This window comes from Passer domesticus, chromosome 1 (assembly GCF_036417665.1).
Source record: "Passer domesticus isolate bPasDom1 chromosome 1, bPasDom1.hap1, whole genome shotgun sequence".
In the NCBI taxonomy this organism is placed as follows: Eukaryota; Metazoa; Chordata; class Aves; order Passeriformes; family Passeridae; genus Passer; species Passer domesticus.
The window spans coordinates 150,076,157-150,097,992 of record NC_087474.1 but is presented as its reverse complement, the minus strand read 5'-3'; the positions used below and the strand labels follow the sequence as shown (position 1 = coordinate 150,097,992).

At 41.4% G+C, this 21,836-nt stretch overlaps 1 protein-coding gene and 1 long non-coding RNA gene across 3 annotated transcripts in view; one reads left to right on the top strand and one right to left on the bottom strand.

The window, feature by feature from the left end:
• FER1L6 (fer-1 like family member 6) overlaps nucleotides 1-5,867 on the bottom strand; it is a 79,871-nt gene extending 74,004 nt beyond the window's left edge. The window contains exon 1 of the mRNA XM_064396264.1: nucleotides 5,737-5,867. Within this exon, the coding sequence (XP_064252334.1) occupies nucleotides 5,737-5,756 (20 nt within the window). The 5' untranslated portion in view covers nucleotides 5,757-5,867. The remainder of the gene's footprint in view (nucleotides 1-5,736) is intronic.
• The window catches only part of LOC135284684 (uncharacterized), a 32,205-nt gene extending 10,873 nt beyond the window's left edge, over nucleotides 1-21,332 (top strand). The window contains exons 3-6 of one of the 2 annotated variants that reach the window (XR_010349913.1): nucleotides 885-948; nucleotides 7,800-7,981; nucleotides 13,568-13,648; nucleotides 20,901-21,332. This is a non-coding gene — a long non-coding RNA (uncharacterized LOC135284684). The remainder of the gene's footprint in view (nucleotides 1-884; nucleotides 949-7,799; nucleotides 7,982-13,567; nucleotides 13,649-20,900) is intronic. The other variant, XR_010349912.1, reaches the window with a different exon arrangement.
• The last annotated feature ends 504 nt before the right edge of the window (nucleotides 21,333-21,836 follow it).

The window sequence follows — 21,836 nt, the reverse complement described above, 5'->3', positions numbered from 1 at the left end:
GCCTGGGCCATGGATATGAAAACACACTTCTGGCTGCCCTATTTTGTACCAAACCCTGTCAGTGCCAACAGCAGCGCTGTGAGCTCTCACGTGCTCTGATGGGCAAACAAGGCTCTGCCCTCTGCCCAGTACAGCTATCAGAACTCATGACCAAAAAATACAGCCCACCAATGTAGCCCCAAGACTTCTGTCTGGGTCATCACCCTCCAGTGATGACACAAGATATACTGTGAATGTCAATTAAGCAGTAACATCTGCAAAGATGCTTCTGCTTTATCAGATTGTCTGCACTGGAATTTAACCATTGCCTGGTGGGCAGGGAAGTGTTAATCCCAAATAAGTCCTTTCTGACACGGGAACAAAACCAGACTGTTTGCTGAGGGAAGTGGTCAGGATCTCAGTTTATTCCACACACACAGTGGGATTCTCTTCCAAGCAGACATGAAGTTCAAACACTGCTCAGGAGGACAAGAAGGTTGGTTTCTATAAACAAAAAGCTGTGAGCACAAAGCAGCTCTGAAGTCGCTACACCTGGCACAGAGCTGCTTTTTCATTCCAGCCTCAGAAAGGAATGTCACCGTACCAAGACAAGTACAGACACCCAGTAGCAGGGGTCCTGGTGGGCAAGTGTGGAGGGTAAGGGATGTACATTGCCCTCCCAGAGTTTTACCAAAAGCTACTGACAATTCTTGAGCACATAATACAGTTCTCTATTTACGAATGCCTATGTGTGAGATTAAAGTTATGATTTTTGCATTGCCCACAGACTGACAATACTTTTTCACTTCCTGTGTCCCTGTGATCCCCCACTGCCACCATTAGATCTCTTTTCTTTTTAGATTTCTTCCTAAATTATAAATCTGTTTTTGTTGTCCCTACCTCAGTTCCAGTCCAAAAAAATGAAAAGACCATCACTGACTAATGTAAAAGATGCTCCTAGATGAAGAGGTAAGCAGCTTGTTAATCTGACATTTCTTGAAACAGGATGAGTATGTCACTTATCTTAAAGTGCAAAGGGCTATTCTTTCTGGCTCGGTGGAGCTGTAAAATGCTAGAGTTTACCAGTCACATATTCCAGAATAACCTCCTGTTCTGCAAAACTTTCAAATTAATTTTCAGTATGATTTTGGAGGATTATCTTCATAACAGACATGTCTTTTGAAAAACAGAAGGGTGAATGCTGCCTTCAGCATTTCTATAGATATCAAGTTTGAAGGGAGTATTTTATGGAATAGCTGCTGCAGTAATTGTGCTCTGGTCCAGACAGCAAGGTGATTTTCACTATGGATAGCCTGTGCCCTGCCAGGCCAAATAAACTCCTTTATTCTCCAGTCCTGAACAAGTCATGAGAGAGAAAAACAACACCACCTTGAACAATTACTTGTGGAGCATGAGGATAATTGCCTGTGGAAATCCCAGGGAGCCTGCAAAGGCTATGAGTGGGACACAGGGCTGCTGCCACCCAGCACCAAGTGACCCTCTGGAAGTGCTGATCAGTGCCACACTACACGTGTGTTCTGGGTTACCTTGGCAGGCAGCTAAACACCACACAGCCATTCACTCACTGCCCCTCAGTGGAGTGGGGGAGAAAACAGGAAAAAAAAGGGAATACTCTTTCATTGAGATAAAGTTTAATAGGACAAAAATGAAGGAGAAGAAATAATAATGATAATAACAATGATAATGTGATTGTGATTGTTATTGTTACATACAGAATAAATTATGCACAATGCAGTTTGCTCACCACTCACTGACTGCTGCCCAGCCAGTCCCTGAGCAGCAGGTCAATTCCCCCTGCAGGTCAATTCCTGACCTGCAGTCAATGCCCCCAGTATATTGTTCAGCATGATGCCATATGGTTTGGAATATCCCTTGGATCAGCTGGGGTCAGCTGTCCCACATGTGTCCACTCACAACTTTTTGTGCACCTCCAGACTCCTCACTGGCAGGGCAGTGTGAGAAGCTGAAAAGTCCTTGACAGAGTGTAAGTACTTCTCAAGAGCAACTAAATCAGTGTGCTACCAACATTATTCTCAATCCTAAATCCTAATCTTGCAACATTGTACCAGCTACTAACTGTATCCCAGCTGAAACCAAGACTATGTGCTTCACACTGATGCTGTAAAATGCCTTTAAACTGGACTAGAAATGGGTCTTGTCTGATGCTGCAGCAACTCACTTTCCATTTGCTACCAGAAAATCCAAACTTGTAAAAAGAAAGTGTGTAACCAGTCCAGACTTTCCACAAAATCACCCTTTAAATCAAAGACAGTTTTATATTTTAAAGGACAGGGCCTGAAAGGTCTGGACAAATATCTTCTCTCTCACCTTTTACCATAGCCATGGATATAACATTGTTTATCAATTTTACTCCTTTGTTTCACTGTTGCTAGAGAGAAGCTGCTCAAATAAAGGCTGTATAAAATGTCTAGAACATTACTAATGCCTACAGTAATATCTTTATGTCAATATTCCTGTCTCATCAATGTCCTTGAGAGCATCCTCCCTTCACAGGGTGGAGCTCAAAGGGGTTTGCTGTTTGGGGTATGAGTCACACTTTATCAAAAATAAGCACATTTGGTTGAACCAAGTTCTTTTGGTTATTTCAGTATTTACCAAGATGTTTGGAAGCAGCCAATTTACTGCAATTGTCACAAGTCTTGTTAGTGTCCGAGACGGAAATGGCTGGCAAAAATATCTGTCCATGCTGTCTAGCAAGGAGCCTGTCTCCACATAAAAATTGATCCCCATGTGAGGAATCAGGTCTGCATCGAATTTCATTCATATTTTACCAGGACGATTGAATAAAGAAGAAAGGCAAACAAACATGAAAGAAGATACAGATTATTATATGAAGAAAGATTGCTGGAGGAATTACTAATATGCTCTTTTGTATATAAACATACAGAGGAATAATTAATCTTCTATTCACAGAATCACAGAGTAGTAGATCAGTTTGGATTGAAAGGGAACTTTGAAAATTATTCAGCCCAACCCCTCCACTACAGACAGGGACATTTTTCACCAGATCAGGTTTCTCCAAGCCCTGTCCAACCTGGTCTTGAGCACTTCCCAGGCTGGAGTATCTACAGCTCCTCTGGACAACCTGCTCCACTGTCTCACTGCCTTCATCTAAAGGATTCTTACTTATGTCCAACTTAAACCTACTGACTTTCAGTTTAAAACCATTGCCCCTTGTCCAGGCCCTGGTAAAAAGGCTTTCTTTGTTTTTTCTGTAAGTGCCCTCTGTTCATTGAGAAGATGCAATAAGGTCTCCCTTGACCTTTCTCTTCTCCAGGCTGAATAATCTCAACTCTCTCAGCTTTTCTTCACAGGACAGGTGCCCCAGCTCTCCATCATTGTCATGGCCTCCTCTGGACCCTCTTCAAGAGTATTTTTTATGGTGAATACTTCAGAGCTGGACACGGTGGGGGCAGGGGACTCCAGGAGGGCTCTCACAAAAGCACAGCAGAGGGGAAGAATCAGCTGCTGGCCATGTTTCTTTTGATGCAGCCCAGGGCATGCTTGGCTTTCTGGACTGCAAGTGCACATTGCCAGTTCATGTCCAATATTTCACCAACCAGGATCCCTAAGTCTTTCTCCTCAGGGCTGCTCTCAACCAACTCATTCTGCAGTTCTGATATTGGGGATTACTCCAGTCCATGCACAGGACCTTGCACTTGGCCTTGCTGAACGTCATGAAGTTCACATAACCCCACTCCCCAAGCCTGCCCCTCTGGATTACATCCCTTCCCTCAAGTGACTCAGCTGCAGCTAGGTGCTGTCTGCAAACTTTCTGAACTATTTGTATGAGTCAAAGAGGAAAGCATTATATCACTGAAGTAATTTTCCATATTCACTATTCCAAAACCTTTTCATCCCTAGCACAACTGCTTTGCTTTTCCTTGTGCTGAAGTCCTTAACAGAGCTGCTGAGCTGTAGTGAACAGGAATAAAGCTCAAAACTAGAAATAAAGACCTCCACTATGTTCACCATTGCTGGGGTTGAGGGAGGGAGCCAGGGTTTGGTCCCAGTGCATCTTAGCAGGCAGGATCCTCCCAGCATAGCAGTGGAGACAGACAGGCTTTTCCAGAGACCATTTAGCCACAAAGGTTTATGTGGTGCTCTGTGAATTGTTTCAAGGAGAAACAATTCCCTCAAGGACATCAAGCAGCCTGGATAAAACATAATACCTAAAATTAATCCAAATAATCCCACCCAGCCTCCTCTTGTCTTTCTTCTGTGACAAGCCCTTTTGTTAACTTTAAAGGTATTCCAGAGTAATGCAACTGCTTTCTTCTCTGATGGAGATATCCCTTGTCTGCAGGATCAGTTCCACAGATTATTAAATTACTTGGACTCCAAAATCACACACACACACATATATATATGTATATATATCAGCAGAAAAAATACATTTCAGCAGAAGAAATTGAAAAATTGATATCAATCTTACCAGAGCTAATGTTAGTTTAGTTTTAGGTAGATATTCTTAGATTGTTTCAATGAAGCAAACCATTACAGCAAAACATGACTTTCTCTTTACACACAAAAAAACCTTGTATAGTTGTCCTAGAATTTAGGGTGAGGCACAAATTAAAATTTGTCACTATGTTAAATTTATTTAATCACTACCATTTATTTGCTAGTTATATAAACTATATAAAATTCTAAGGCAAATTCTCTAGGAACTTTGGCCAAGCTTTGGTCTCAGTTCCACATCTCTGAGTCTGTAGAGATGCGATAAAATCAATTTAAAAGTTTTTGGTTTGTTCTCATAGAGCCAAGGCAAAATTTGTTTTCTAGATCCACATTCAGCTCTACTGCAAAAGAAGGTAGAAACAAGAATATACACTACAAGCAGGATATCCTATTTAAATAATCTTACTGTTAACAGAAATACAAAAACATATGAATAAACATGGACATGTGTATCTATATTTGCATATGCTTCAAGACACAAACATCCACTGTGTTTGTGGGTGTTATTCCTCTGTTCTCTTTCAGCAAAAAGCCAGTAACCTTTCCTTATGAAAAACAAGCACTTAAAAACTAGAGCTAATACCCAGCTCATGAATTAGATCAATTTCACGAAAGTAAGATTATTTCCAGCTGCTGCAACTGAGCATTAAAAGATTTAAGTGCCATCTTTTTCCTTTAGATGCATCCTATTGCAATGAAAAGACATTCTCAATGGATAAACTGATGCATATATGTATTTACCTATATATCTACCTACGAAACACAGCAATGCTGTTTCTGAGTATTTCTGAAGAAAATCACAGAATCACAGAATTACAGGCAGAGATACCAGTTATGTTAAGCCAACTGATGCAGACACAGGAACTCCTCTACATTCAAGCCCCACAGCCCTGGACCAGGGTGCTCCAAGGGATTTCTGTTTTCTTAACTTGCACTGCTGGTCAATGCACAGCAAGTGTGAACCAGAGTGATCCTGAGAACACTAAAATTCTAGAAAACAGTGGACAAGAAAGACCTAAGGATGCGAGAAAATATGCTTGCCAGAGACATTCATGTCCTCTCATCTGCAGCTCAGTAGAATTCATGATCTTCCCTTGAAGACTTTCAAGAAAAAAAAATAATAGTATGAAACTTTCTGACTTAAATAAAACCCTCATGCAAACACCTTAATGTTGAAATTCTAGGTCTCTATGTATTCCTAAACCTTATTTTTTCTAACTGCAGATGTCTTACATTTTCAAGAAGAGACATTACCTGGGCTTTTTTCCTTCCATCTCCTACACCTTTCTGTTGTCTGATGTCAAAGCTGGCCTTCAGCAGCTCATCCCACACATGCCAGACACTCTGGTCTTCTTCCTTTGGCTGCCATAGGGATTCTGCCTGTGTTATGATTAACCCACTGAGAGATCCGCCACGGCAGGGTGAGGCTGTTTAAACACTGAATTATGATGGTTATTGTAGATAAGGTTTCCCAAAGCACTGAAGTGTACAAGTGCTGTTAGCTGCTTACTGAAGCCTAGCAAAAGTCTGTGGTTTTGCCTCATAGTGCTCCTTTACAGAGACACTTTTTCCTCCTCCTGCCATGCAGCTGCAGTTGGGTAGGATAAGCTCCTGGCTCAGCCAGTGTTCTGGCTCATAAAACAGCTCCAGGGGCACAACAGCCTGATGTTCTGGGGTGCAATGATGTCAAAATGGAGTATACTGGGGGTTATTTTGGGTTATGAGGTATATATCTTTTCACAGGGCTTCACGTGGTCCAGGTATTTGCTGCACTAACATAACTTCTGCTCCTTCTCTGCATGCATAGAGCCTCTCTCCAGATTTACCAGCCCAGACTTTTCTCCCTAGTGTACAAATATTCCAACAAAATCAACAGAATCTTGGGAGTTTTAACTCCAAGATATCAGAGACTGGTAAAGTGGATAGGCACAAGAGCTATTTTGTTTAGTTTAGGTTTTCCCAGGGTTCAGACTTATTGCTCCCTGTATGTCCCAGATATAATAAAACAAACAAACATACATCCCAATTATGAGGACAGCCCAGCATTAGAACAACCTGCTCAGAGAGTCTGTGTGATCTCTGCCCTGGCAGATTTTCACATCCTGGCTGGACCAAGCCTGGAGAGCACCTGGTCACTCTCCTCTGAGCAGGAGGTTGAACTGGAGCCCGCCCACAGGCCCCTGCTCAGTTCTCCTGTGATCCCACCCTATGATCCTATATTCTGGGGATGGCATGTGCAGGCATATCAGGATTTACAACATGGGTTGAGGACAAAATCTACCCTCTGAAGAGATATTGGTCATATATCTTCTCTGAATTTCAGCTTATGCAGCTGCTGTATGGGAATCATTCTGGTTTCTTATTTCCCTGGGGCATTTGCAGGCATACTATAACATTTTAAAATTATTCATATGGCAAATGATGTTCTTCAGTCTCACAGCAATACAACCAATGCAATATTTCCATTAGTCCTTGAAGAGATACAAGTGTAGACTTTGGGACAAAGCACAGCCACAGTTTAGGCAATGTCTTTCTTAACCTAATTAGACTAACAACATCAACCTGCTGCCCAAATACACAGGGTGTTAACTAGCTCATCATTTCATGTCTCATATAAAACACATATGAACATACTGCGTTCCATGGTTCTGCAAAAGTAAACATCTCCCATGTATTAAAACATGCATGAAAGGAATAAAGAAACTTCTGTAATTAATAAAATTAGCAGAAAAAGAGAGGACCTGTCTCACTGAGCAGTCACTGCATGTGTAGTCATTTTGCTGCTCAGTGCAGTAGTTTGGCAATTCATGTCTAAGTGTTGCCAAAGACTGGTATTAAGGAGTAAATGAGGAAGAAAAGACATTATTTGGCAAGAGGAATATCTTACACCATGAAGGTTAATTCATGTCTCTCCAAACAGGAACTTCTCTCTATCTTAGTTAAAAATAGATTATGATAGAGGAAAACACTAAAGGTTTCAACCTTTGTTACTATTTTCTTAATTGACTTTTTAGGGCTTATGTCTGTTTTAGCACTTGGCTACTCATACATTTGCTCTGAGTGCTAAGGACAACTCACAGGGACACATTCATACCCTGTAGTGTAGACATTTACCTTTGATGGGTTTTCATATAGCAATCTGAGTCAATTTAACAGCTCTTTGTGCTGGGAAGGGATGAGGGCATTATTCCCATTTACCTGTCCCCTTTTTGCTGTCAACCATCTTTCTGATGCATATGTTACACCAACTATAGCAACACTCCTCTGAGACTGTTTATCCACCAGAAAGAAGTGGACAATTTGGAACTGTTTTCCAGGAGGAACCAGAGAGTCTGGAGCCAGGAGGAAAGGAGGGAGAGCCATCATGCAGTTGGGAACAGGAGAAAGGACAGCAGGGAAGACAGAGCCATCAGGGTGGCTCAGAACCAGATGAAATCACAATCTTAAACATTTTTTTCTCCACTCACATGTTCCCTTGTGCGGCCTATGAAAGTGTCAGGTGAGCAGTTTCTTAATTTCTTTACCCAATTTTTTGTTTATCCTGACAAAGTAGTTCTAGCAGCTTTCTGAGGAAGGCTGTAGGTATGTTTAGGTGAATGCTCATCAGAACAGCAACTGGAAAGAGGAGAGGACCCAGACTCTGAAATAAGGAAGCAAAGAAAGCAGTGCAGCTCAACAGGGGCAGCCAGTGCCATCTGTGGTGCTTCAGGACATCCTGTTTGGTCTCCCTTCCCTGTTCCAGACACAGGTAGGTGTCATGGATCCTGTGTTATACTTACCAGCCCTTGTGGGTGGCTGGCCTCCATGGCCTCTCTAATGGCACAAGATGCCTGTGTCCCTACAGTTCCAATTTGGCTGTGAAACAGCACTTTAGGAGGACCTAGTGTGACCCACTAGTTTTTGGTAGGTAATGCTGCAGGGCTCAGTTTTGAAAATTGAGTGAAATGAAACAAAAGATGGAAACTCCATTTTTTGGAAAGTCATTCCAAGCTATTCTGGGTCATCTCATCAGTCCAGCTCCCACATTCAAGAAAATGTTCTTTTATGGTGCATAAAAATTCTTCTTTTATGGTGCAGAGCTCTTTCACTTCATAACTGGGCATTTTTCTGGGGCACTGTTAGTTCAGTGGATATTATAGCTGCCACTGGTCATTACCTTACAGAATTGATGTAGTTTCTTTCACATTTAGGATACTGACCTGTTATAAGGTGGGAGAATCATCTCTCATGTTGACAGACATCCATTCACTGTCCTCAATTCAGCACTCCAGCCTCTTTCTAATGCGCCTGTGCAGAGGAGGCCAGCAGAGCTGTGCCTCACTGCTCAGCATGAACTGGAGAGGGCCTTTTTGAGGTTCAATAACATTAATCTCACCTTAGGTATTGTTATTTCTCTAATTTCCTGAAAGATGCCAGTCTCTTGGCTCTGTGGGAGACCAATGATGGCTCTGCTGCACAGGGGACACTGGGGGAGTTACTCTGAATTAATATTTAAAGTGGACAAATTCAACTGCATTCTTCTCTGTGTAGAGACACATGCTCAGAACTACCATGACAGTAATTGAATTTGGTTTCATTAAGTTTGGAAATTAAATGAATGAATGTGAAATGAGGCACGCTTCAGTGCCCTGGAGGGGTCACACAGGAGCCCAGTGAGGTCTGTCTGATCTGCTCAAACACCATGGGGGCAGAGGAGGCTGAAGAACATAACTGTGACCTGAAAAGCAGTGTCTGTTTTCTGCAGGAAGGAAGAGAAAAATTGTGTCAATACCGGGCTTTTAGTCTGCTGCTATCTTAGGGATAACACACCCTCACAGAAATAACAGGGTATCTTGTAGCACAGTCTTTGCAATGAGAAATAATGATTGACACCATTGGAAATCCACAATGGGGCTCCTGCTGTCCTCAAACAGTGGGATTTGGGTTGGTGTTAATTGACACTAATAACTCAATAATAACATATTAACCTTTTTCCCCCCAACATCTAGCCAATGATTAAACATGGAAAAATGTGCTGTGTTTCAGTAGTGGGGGGAAAGATGAAAGCAGGTCTGTCTGGACCCACCTCCAGCAATGTACAGCTATTTGGAGAGACTCCATGGCTGAGGGATTACATAAACCTGGGCACCTTCCTGCTTCCCAGGCAGCTGTCTTCCAGAAACACTGTGACTCAGAAATGTTTACCCACCAATATCCCAAACCCCTGACAAGGCAATTTGATTGAGAGTTTAGCTGAGAGCAGCCACAAGGTGTGGCTAGTTCCCATTATATGGTATCATTATTAGTTTGAACAGTGCCATTATATCTGCAAGGGAGGGTTTGGGTAATGCAATGTAGGGCATTAAAATGCTGAGGAGAATAAGTCTGGGTAAAGCACATTTCTAGACAGAAATGGAAAAACAGGCAATGAGGAAAAGGGCTCCACCCAGGAAGATGCAAAGCTGGCGGAGTTTCTTCTACACTTCAGAAAGAAAGGGGAAAGAAGAAAGAAAGGGGAAAGAAAGGGGGGAGCAAGGGAGCAAGAGAGAAAAGAAAGAAAGAAAAAGAAAGAAAGAAAGAGAGAGAGAGAGAGAGAAAGAAAGAGAGAAAGAAAGAAAGAGAGAAAGAAAGAGAGAAAGAAAAAGAAAGAAAGAAAGAAAGAAAGAAAGAAAGAAAGAAAGAAAGAAAGAAAGAAAGAAAGAAAGAAAGAAAGAAAGAAAGAAAGAAAGAAAGAAAGAAAGAAAGAAAGAAAGAAAGAAAGAAAGAAAGAAAGAAAGAAAGAAAGAAAGAAAGAAAGAAAGAAAGAGTCCCTTTTGTGGATGAAGCATCCATCATTTCTTCACTTTGTGACAAAAATGATTATGCCACTCTAAACACCTGGTTTTACATTCTGAGTCTAGCATTCTGTGCAGTTTTCCCAAAAGAAGACAATAGAAGTTGTCAGGGGATGGAGGAGAGTGAGGTCACCAAGGGCATGGGGTGCCTTCCAAATTACAGCTTGGACACTGATGTTTGAAAAAGACAAATGAGTGGGATACATTAGGGCTTCTAAAATCATTGGTGGAATGGCAAGATGAGCAGGAAACACTTGCTACAGTTTATCACTGAAGAAGTGTTTTGCATAAGACACATAGCTACAGTGTGGAACAGATGAAGCCATTCAGCTGCTGCTTAGCACATGACCATGTAACATTGAGATACCAGAAGAAATTAAGGGTAAAGCATTCAGAGAACAGAGCACAATGTTCTCAAATAGAGTCAGTTTTTAAAGAATAGGGGTTTTTTTTAAATTCACAATTAATAGATCATCATCTTTGGCTTCTCTAGAAGTTCATGCTTCTTGGAAAAATTTGCTGAGTTTTCATAAATAAATTCAGTCCTGAAAAGATGGTTATTGATATAGAAGAATTGGAATAGACATCATGCACAGCTACTACAAAAACATTTTCCATGCTCTGAAATGGAAGAAGAGTTCTCATGTAAATTAACTACACCTGCCATAAAAGTTTGATGGCCCCTTTCGCTCTGCTTTCAGAACAGGAGCCCCCTGAGGCACACAGATAAAATCACAGATAAAATTTTATGCTGCCTAACTAAAGCTGGTGTGAAGTCTGGAGCATACCAGGGAGGCTGCAGCCCATCCCTGGCCAACCACAGCCTGGGCAAAGCATCAGCCTGTGACATCCTCTTCTGAAGCAGCTTGTGCTAGAAGTTGCTCAGGCATGGAGATCCAAGCCTTCCCTGCTTTTCTCTGAATTAGTAGAGACAGCAGCAAGAGGAATATCTGCTGGGAAATGGAGGCAGGACACACTCCTGAGAAACCCTGATAAGGGGGGCCAAACTCCCCAGAGATGGATTTTCCTAGTCTGTAGCAGCTGAACCGGGAGGATGCTCTCTTTCATTTCACTTCATTTATCAGCTTACCCCATCTTAAAAAAATCCATTTCCCCTCTTACCCACTAATCTAATAAAAAAGCTGCAAAGCTAAGACAGTCAGGCACAAGCCAACTCTAACATAAAAGGAGGAACTTGAACCTGCTGTCAGATTTCTTACTTTTCTTCTGCTGTTTCCTCTCCTTGTTCCTCTGAGAAAGGAGTTGTGCTGGAAGTCTCACAGTTTTCTAAGTCATAATCTACCTGATGTGGATGATAGAGAAAAGATTCATCTCTCCTAACTCCACATGTCTGCAGACTAAATGTTGATGTGTGAAATAGTCACCTAGAACCTCTTGGTCAGTGGAAATAAAGAAACATTTTGAGACTTAGCTGACCTAACACATTCTAGGGAGCTCATGCAGGTGTGGACATCCAGCAAGGGAACCCCCTGAGTTCTTCTGTCAAGTTCAGACTTAACATTCAGCCTTGGCTGGAATAAAAGGTGGAATAAAAGCCTCAAAGTCCTTCCCAGTTATGTGGTACTGAGATTACACTCAAAGGCATAGAAGACATAGCTAATAATTGACATGAAGGGAGTAGCTCCTGCTCCCCCTCAAGCTCAAAACATCAGGCCACCCTGGTCTGACTGCCAGCAAGGTTCCCACACCATAATATCTGGCAATTCCCAGGAACTCTGCAATGTCTGATTCTGGTGTCAAGTAGAAAGGACATCACACAAATACACACCAGACTGACCTGTCCTGCAGTGTGACCATTGACACCTTATCCTCCTGCTCCACAGGCAAAGCTTCAGCCATGTCCTTCACTTAGTCTTACATAACAAAATCCAAAGCAAATGAAAAAGGCTTGTACCTGGATTCCCCAATGCTTTAAATGAGCACTTCCTACCGAAGGTAACATACAAAGAGACATCTCTGCTTCATATGCATCCATTTCTCACTTTTATATATAGTATGAAGAGACTGGAACTTATTTTGCCCATGTGAATAAAATAAAATTCTTCTCATTTATATACTTACAGCTTCCCCTGCAGCTCAGTTATAGATATTTTAGGTTTCCTCTGTGAAACAATCTATATAAAGCATTCAAATTGTTTTGTTCACAACTGTAATTAAAAACATGGTAAAGTTGGTTTGCTTCCTTCCTCAGATATGTTGCTCTAGAAAACAGAAAGAAAAATTTTTAATATATGCACTTCTTAGTATTTCATACAGATATGCTCTGTTGGTTTATTTAATCCACAACAAGCTTATTAATTTAAATTGAATCTGAAATCCTGTGGGTGACTATTTCATGCCCATATGTCAGCAGATGTCTGTTTTGGGGTTGTTTTTTTTCACTTCAACAGAAACAACTTTATACAGAATTTTTTAACCAGTGTCCATAATTCAAATCCCACCTCTAGGCAAGCTTCCAAGCCTCAATGGCTTGGTCATATTCATGAGGATGTGTTCTGTGCTTTAAAACCTCACACAGCACTACCCACAGCAATCTTCCATTCCCCTTTCCAACATGCATCATGTTACTGTCCTCTGCTGATCCTGAACCTAATTTTCTACAAGTTACTTTAAAGCCAACGTTGTCCATGTAATTATCTGTACTTTCCCCCCTTCTGCAAGACAAGGTAGTTACTGCATCTGTAACATCACATGCTTCTTTATTTGTTTAGCCCTTGTTCTATGGCACAGGCTTGATAAGGCAAAGAGAGCCATACCTTTGAAATGCTTTTTACTTGGGTATGATTCAAACCAAGCCTCTAATTCTATCCCCTGATTTTTTTTTATTTCCCAATATATGCATTAAACAGATTTAATTTCTTCTATAGGCACTTGTGAGACATTCACTTCTCCTTGTAAAGTCAGATTGACATTAATTCTGATTTTACCAGCTTTGTATTTTTTTTTTCTCTTTGTGCTTAGCTATGGAGAATAGTTATTGCCAATGCTTTGCACAGCTTCCCCATTACTCTTCTAGCCTCAGCTTTGTGAGCACTGCATAGAGAATGCATTTTTATCAATTTATGGACACCTGCCCACAAATTTCCATAATAGGGCTGGGGTTTCTAAGCACATCCGCTGCTAATGGATTTGGAATTGCTCCGTGTATTTTATCTGCATTGCTTTGCCTTCAAAATACTAGTGGTATAATTTGTAAAGCAGTTTTCATATCATCTCCTTATTTAATTTTCTTCTGTGATGGCTCAAACCAGGATGAGACCAGAATGGTGATGTCTTCATATGGCTCCGCTTCAAAGCTGCATGCAGGTCCTAAACAAGAGCTCACAGCAGCAGTAAGTCTCAGTCTCTCTTCCTGAATCCTTGCAGACCAGCTCCAGAAACCAAACCTCCAGAGGGCCAGCTGCAGAGAGGGACTCTCTGAAGAGCAGCCTCTACTACAAGCACTACAGTCCCTAAAATGCCCAGTCACCCAAACACTGTAATTTAGAGCCCCAAAAATATTTCCCAATACTGTTGATAAAGACTTTTCATGTGTGGCCCCACTTACCAATATAATGTGCCACTGTCCCCCTCATTTGATTTTATAAGGCAAAGACCCCACCATGAAGAGCTCTGGCCAGGTTCTGACTGTCCTGGGCCAGGAAATACTGACTTTGCCTCTTGGGCATCTCTCCAAACAAGCTTTCCAAAAGTTAACACAACTTTTGGGCATGGCAAACACCCTCACAAATAGCCACACTGGCACTTCTGAATATCTAATAACCTGGCCATGATTTAGGCATCCCAGATGGTGTTCAGCTCTCATTAGGTCTTGCAAACCAATTGGCCAATACTAGCTTGAGTTAAAGAGAATGATGAACAAATGTCACATTTTCTGATACCAAAGGAACAAGTTGGAAACATTTTTTTACCTAGTGGGTAGGACACAAGGTCATTACATGGACAGGATCAATGCCACACATTTTTCACAAGTATTTCCATGACTGGGTTTATCTTAACTTTGTAATTATTTCTCATTGTAGACTCCTTTTGCATTTTCTTTTGAGTTTGGGTTTGGGCTTTTTTTAAATAGTCTGAGCTGTTGGAATAATAACACCCCAAAATCTCAGCCTTTTCTTAAATACTTCTCTCCACCTCTAGTATCATTTGGCTGCAAAACAAAACCCATCCACATGTCCAAACCACCAAAACCACCTACAGATTGAGAAATCAAGGAATAACTCCAAATCTTATCTGTTGTGGGAGTCCATTCCAGGTGATCTGCAGTTTTTAATGTTCCCACATGTCATACAAATCAGTCCTAAGACTGATCAGAGACTATGACATAATTATCGTAAAATTTTCAGACATAGTAGGTATCAAAAGGTAGGCCAGGTAGAAATATAAAATTGGGCTATAACATGGAATTCTGCCAAGTTGTTTGGTGTGTCAACACCCCTGTACACTGTGTGTTGTGACACGGGTGAGTCAATATTGAACAGGGAGCCAAATTTGAGGAAGTATCTTGTTATTTCAGTGCCACTGATATGACAATTTTCCTTGTGCTTTTGTCAAATGTATATTTACACAGTCAGGATTTCAGGCGCAAATTGAGACTAGAATATGCAAAACCAGGATGGGGGTTTCTGTGACTCTGAGAACTCACTTTCCTTATCAGGGCACAGAGGAGATGGCAGGGTTGGTAAACGTCAGAGTTGCCCTTGTGGATCTCACGAGCCTTGCCCCTGGTGGGTGCCTCCTGGCTCCATGTTTGCCCTCATACCTTTTTCCTTGGTCACACAAACCTCTTTCTCAGAAAGATGCTGCTGTTGGCCAAATACAAGCATTTTACATCTCCCTGAACAGCCTCAGCAACTGCTAAGTGCTTGAGAGTGTCTGAGTTTTAGCAAGAGTGGTGACTCCTTAAAGACCCTGCTCAAAATTTGGTTGCCACCATCTTAACATCCATTCAGACCTATAGGGAGGAATAGTTCCTGCCCCCCAAAAATTAAAAACCTGAGCAAACAGGGCCTGCTTCAGTAAGTGCACTGCCATATAAACAGAACCTAAGGATGGCCTTCTCTTTATTGACTTTGTTTTTCATATCACTCAAGTATAAAACTGATTGACAAAATGACAATCTGGGAAATAAATGAGCTCAAGAGAACAGGAGGTGGGTACGGTCACACAGATTGAGCTCTGAGCACCCAGCTCCCACTTTAGAGAAAGAATGAGGCAGCCCAGAGCTCCACAGTGAGATGCTGAAGAAATCAGCAGCATTAGAAATGCCAGAGCATCAGTGTGCCCCCAAGGCAGGAACTTCAGCAGGGTCCTGCTGAAGCCCTTGGAGGTGCCAGCAAGGGACAATGAACCCAGGCTGTGATCCATGGATGGTGGGACCAACAGGGCAGAGACGGCCCCTTTGCTTTGCACTACCCAAAACCTGCCCCAGGGGACCCTGAGGCTTAACAGGGATAATTGTAATAACCAGACTGTTCATTCACACCCTGCATGATTTTGTTCTCTCAGCTGGTGATGGTGATCTTTAATCACCTCAACAGAGCTGGCTGAAACGTGGGCCCAAGTTCTTTTTGTGGCAGCATCTTCTCCCTTCTGAGAGTTCAAAGAATGGACAAGAGCATTTTGTCCTAGGACCTTAACTAAAGTCCCACGGCTTTAATTAAGAGTTTTAAACCCAAACCAAAGGTTAAAAGGAACTTGAATATGGATACACATCCCTCTCCAAACACCAAGTACACAGTCGGATTGCAGGATGAAGTGATTTCACTGTGCAAGTTTGGCATCTTCATTAAGATCACTGCCTCATACTATATTAAAAATACAGTAAAAATGAAAAGTAAAAGGTAAAAGCAGATTATGGCTTTTATACAAACCACTTCTATGCTCATTTTATATCACTCTATGAGATATTCAAGCCAAAGTTCCAGTGATCTCCACCTGACAGAGACAGGAAAAGGTGATTGCTGCCTCAAATCATCCATGACCCAGCAGAGAACAAACTGTATGAGAGATGAGGCATCTCCCTAAGCTCCCTGTGATTTGACTCATTGTTTATTGGGAGAGTTTGATCTGTAAATGGGAGGAAATGTGTCTCCATTAAATTGTCTTCCCACACCAAACACATGCTGCAAAAATTATAGCCCTGGTTAAACAAGGAGGCACACAAAAAGCTGCATTGCTTCGTGACAGTTATTCTGCAGAAAATGTAGTGAGGGATAATATTTGATATTCTGAACTGCCATAAGTCATATCAGAAATGCCCAGTTACAGAACACAGTAACACTGCCAGGATCAACACAAAAACAGCCCAACCTCCTCACAACATCAGCTCTGGTGAGTAAGGCACAAAAGACAAATACTTACCTTCCTCATTTGGAAAAACATTTCTTTGGCTGTAAAAGGATAGCTTTATTTTAAACAGGAAAAATCCACCACACTGGGGACCTGAATGCCAGATAAAATAAGCATCTAGGAATATAAATAAGAAAAAGCCGAGAGAGAGGAGATAAGCTCTTTTGTCATTCATCTCAGTAAATGTGAATTAAATTTTTTTTTCAAGACATTTAATTCAGTTTTGTGAAAGGTACTGTGTAGGCTGATAAGCCACACTTTTCAATATGAATTTAGATATTATTATAATTAAAAGATAACATAAATTTCAGATGTAATAAAATTTAATTAATACAAAACAAATCCAAGTAACACTGTGAAACTGTGAAAATTGGAATAGCAACTCTGTCACCTGCAATATAAATTACACCAGATTTGAGCACATACATCCTTTGCTTTTTTTGCAAAATCTCTGTAAAACACAGGCCTGGATTGCTCTCATACAGGATTGTATATCCAGAGGTAGTTTATCAAACCACTTATACCAGGAAATGGGAATATTTAAGAAATTTATAGCAGCACTCAAAATCCTGGTTCTTCTCTATGTGGTTCTTTTTAAAATAACTAGATGAGCCTTCCTGAAAAGAACTGTGCACCTAGAAACACTTATATCTACACACAAAAAAAATCTTCAATTTTTTAAAGATGGAGAAAATTTAACAAAATGAACTTCACATGGAACTGGTTTGGGTGAAAATGACTGCAGATGGAATAGAGGAAAATTCAGGATCTGTGAGATTCCTCTGAAAAGAGCCACTTGCAGAAATTTCTGAGTGCAAAAATGAGCAACTGCATTTAGGAGTCGTAGACCTGCAGACCTCTGTATCTGTAGGAGCCTCAGCAAGAAAGTCTGCAGGGAAAACACTAGAGTTTATTTTAACTCCTCTGCTTTCTCCACAACTAGCCTGGTTTATGAAAGATTTAGCAAAGCTCATTTAATTGCCATTACATTTTCACCAAAACACAGAAGTGAAGAGAAGAAAGCTTGATGCTTTTTTTGCAAAGGATAACCAAAATCCTTTGTCACTTAATTTCTCTCTTTCCTGGAAAAGAATGACCCCTTGGCAAGCAGAGCCTGAAGCCCTCCTGCTCTCTCCCTTTCCCCACAAAAGCTGCAGCAGTAAAACTCTTGGAGATTTGGATCTTGGAACTCAGATTTCTTGGAGATCCATTTCCACCACAGCTACAGAAACTCAGCTGCAGCATCAGCAACACACAGAGCTCTGACCTCAAGCTGCAAATCATGTCATATCTGTGTCTGTTCATTATATAGATATAGATATAGATATAGATATAGATATAGATATAGATATAGATATAGATATAGATGATATAGATATAGATATAGATATAGATATAGATATGGATAGATATATTCAGGAGCCAAATATCCACTTCTCAGAGGCTGGATAAAGCCAGTTACCAGTCATAGAATTGTTTGGGTTGGAAGGGAACTTAGAGATCATCTAATTTCAGCTCCCTGCCATTGGCAGTGGTATCTTCCACTAGAAGAGGTTGCTAAAAGCCCCATCCAGTCTGGCCTTGAACACTTCCAGGGATGGGGCAGCCATAACTTCTCTGGACAATCTTTTCCAGTGTCTCACAGTAAACACAAAACATGAGTCTTGGTCTCTCCTGACCTCGTTCTTCTGCATTACATAAAGAATCTCCTGTACTGATGTGCCACAGGGAGGGGCTGTGTGAGCCAGGGCACCCATGGCACAGCCTGCAGCTGCTCCCTGCCCTCGGCTGTGCTGGGTCTGGGTGGGGGCTCGGGGTCAGCAGACAAACACCTTCTCCAAATAGACTAAAATATAAAATACAAAATAAAATATAAAATATATATAAATTATAAAATATATAAAATATAAACCAGAACTCAGATCTCTGCCAAACCCATGCCTCAGGCACTGGGCTGCTGCAGGATCACCCACCCTGGGGCAGCCCAGGGAGGCAGCAGAGCACACGATGGCAGCCAGGGGCTGAGAGCAGAGCAAATGCAAGACTTTGAGGGACAGTGTCAATGTTTTCTATTTTATTTTCATGTCAGCTACCCTCAAAACCAGTTTGCCTGTAAGAACAATAAACCCATCTTTATTTTTTCTGATAGCAGTTCCCATGTTGCTGGAGCTTTCCCACTGCACAATTCTAGTCCTCCTTCAGCACAATTCTGCAGATATATTTAACTTCAGCCTGTTCCCGTAAAGCAAACCCCTGGCTTGGAAAGCCTTGAGACATTGCCTGCCCACTTCTCTTTCCAGATTTACTTCAGCCTCTGTTACCTGGTCTCTTGTGGTTTTAAAAGCTGCAGCAGATTTATAAGACAAATTCAGGTTTGAATCTTGGCGGTAGATGCCTGAATAACTCAGGACTGCAAAGGTCCCTATAGATACAGGTCAGAGGAGCTGAAGCCAGACCTTGTACTTCTGTTATCTGTCTGCTTATACTGCATTGACTGCAGCAACAAATTCGACAATATTTGTGGGGGGAGGGGGTTTATCCTAATTCAAGAATACAGTGGTAATAAAATTCCCATTTTGGCTGACAGTGGGATAAAACTACTTCAGCCAGCACTAGGGACCAGTATGTGGATCTTGGTAGTGTCCCTGCCAGTGGCAGAGATCTGGAACTAGATGATCTTTAAGATCCTTTCCAACCCAAACCACTCTGTGATCCGACAATTTCAAACCATTCCATCATTTTGTCCTCTAACTTGCAATGACAAACCCTTAATGTCAACAACAGCAGTACAGGGCACATTCCCAAAAACATCTAATTTAACCAAATATTTTCCAGAAAGGCAGGACATGATGCATTTTGTGAGTCTGTTTAGAAATACTCTCTGCCAAAGAGCCATGCCAAGGTACACAAAGCCAGCTGTATTGAAACTACCCAGTGCAGGAATTTGTGTGGCATTTTCAGAACTAATCTGGTCCATTGAAGGCCAAGACACTTTGGACACTTCACCTCTTTTACTGTCACAGATCAGATTAGGTGGGTTTCTCCTGGTGAACTATTGTGGCTTTGGAGGGTTTCAGCAATCTTGCATTTGGCACAATTAGGAGATAAACAAGTTTTTCACTTCACTCCATTTTAATGATATAGATCTCTGGTCTGTTCCTCTGAACAAAAGGAACTATTGACCACCACAATGTCATCCATAACAGTGATATGATGGTGAAGCTGATGAGTCAATCCTGAGAGGCTCGTGGGGACCACGGTAATTAGGACATCCCTTCACTTCTGTCCTTCTATTTTTATCCAGCTCTTCACTTCTTCTGAAATACTATTGTTTCAGGTATTAGCCACACAGACACAGCACTGCTGCTCAGCAAGCTAAGTGAGGCATTAAACAGAGTTAAAACCTCTTTGTCCTTTACATCTCTCCAACAGATAAACCTATTAACTTAGTTACAGCCTCGCTGCAGCACTTTGCCAACCACAGGGTACACACAGCAGCCTCCCAGCTGTCTCCTGTTGTGCTGTTGACCAAAAGGAGAGGAGTAGTTTGGTTCTGCTGGTGAAGTGAAGAATATTACCTTGGTCAGTTTGGAATTTAATCAAACACCTGTTTTACCATAGTTTTGTTGGTATGGGGTTTTTTTCCCAAAAATTAAACATAGTCAAAATATCTCACAATGGCATACATTTAGATTAAAACTGTAAATAGTTCAACAAAAGAAGCCTGTTCTATTTGAATTTTTTCAACAGGCAAACTATTTGTCAAGTAAATTCATTTAAATAGAGTGTCTCAGCTCTAGTCTGCAGTTTTGTTTGTTTGCATCAGGAAATAAATGGGGTGACCCTTCAGCCTGAAGTTTTAAAAACTACAATGGTTCTTTCAGGGCTGATCATAAACCATAACATCCCTCTGTAAATACATACTTTGATATTAGTGTAAGCATTTTTCCCTTTCTTAGATAAAAATTCTTCATAAATTTTCTGTTTACTTGTGGTTTGTACCTGATGCATGCAAAGATCAAATCCATTTCTCTAGAAAATACCACTTATCTCTATTCTTTGAAGCGAGTGATAGAAACAAATTAGAGCTTGGTGCAGGCATGAATCTTTCTGCCGTCCTATTCCTTGCACAGAACTGCAGATTGGTTTGCAAATTTTTTAATCAAGTGAGTGTGAAATCTCAAGATAAATTTGAGCAGCAGAACGTAGACAATTAATTTTTTTGTCCTACAGTCTGTGTTCATCCCAAGGAAGAGCTGCCAAAAGCCAGGCCTGTGGAGGACACCTGGGAGAGGTGTGCAGCACAGCAGAAGATATGTAGGGCATGGCTGCTGGATCTCTTCCTCAATATCTGGCCAAGAAGCTGCAAAAACTGTTCCAGTCTTCAGAATTTGAGATGACAGACTGCAGAAGTGGAATTCCAGCTATTTCAGAATAAATAAAATATGATCAAAGGAAGACCTTCAAGTGAGTTTTGTTTCCCAGGGCTCACAGCACACTGAAATGAAACTTCTGATACTCCTAAGCACAAACTGTCCACTGAATTTGTCCTAAAATTTTTTTTCAGCCATAAATCCCAAGGTATGGATTTTTACAGAGAGGAATCACAGTTAAAACATAAACCAAATAATGCATGTTTGTGATGCTGTCCCATCCACTGCTCTTTCTCACCCAAGGATGCTAAAAAAAACCCAAAGGGCATCAAAGACAACATTAGCAAGAGGCCACAAACATCTTGGCCAATAAAATATTTCTGTGTTTTGCTCCAAAACCCACCAGAAAGTTGGTTCTCCCTTGGCTTTGCCCAAGGCAGGCAGCAGCCCAGGCTCACTGCAGATTTGCTGCTGTTTGTGGCAGGTGGGGGCTGAACTGAGCTCAAAGCAAGAGCCAGAAAATAGCCCACAGCATCCTCCTTAGAGGAATACCCAAAACAGGACATTTTATCTTACAGAGGAGAGTCTCAGTCCCTGCCTGTACAGGACAAGAGAAAGAACAGCCCTATCCCAGCAGGAAACCCTCCTTGCTGCTTCCTCTGTTCCCTGCCAGACACCCACCCTGCCATGCCCTACACATCACTGCTGATTGTGGTAATTTCTGGGGTCCCCAGGATGAAGGAGGAATGATTGAATCTGATTCCATATTCTTAGAAGGCTGATTTATTATTCTTCT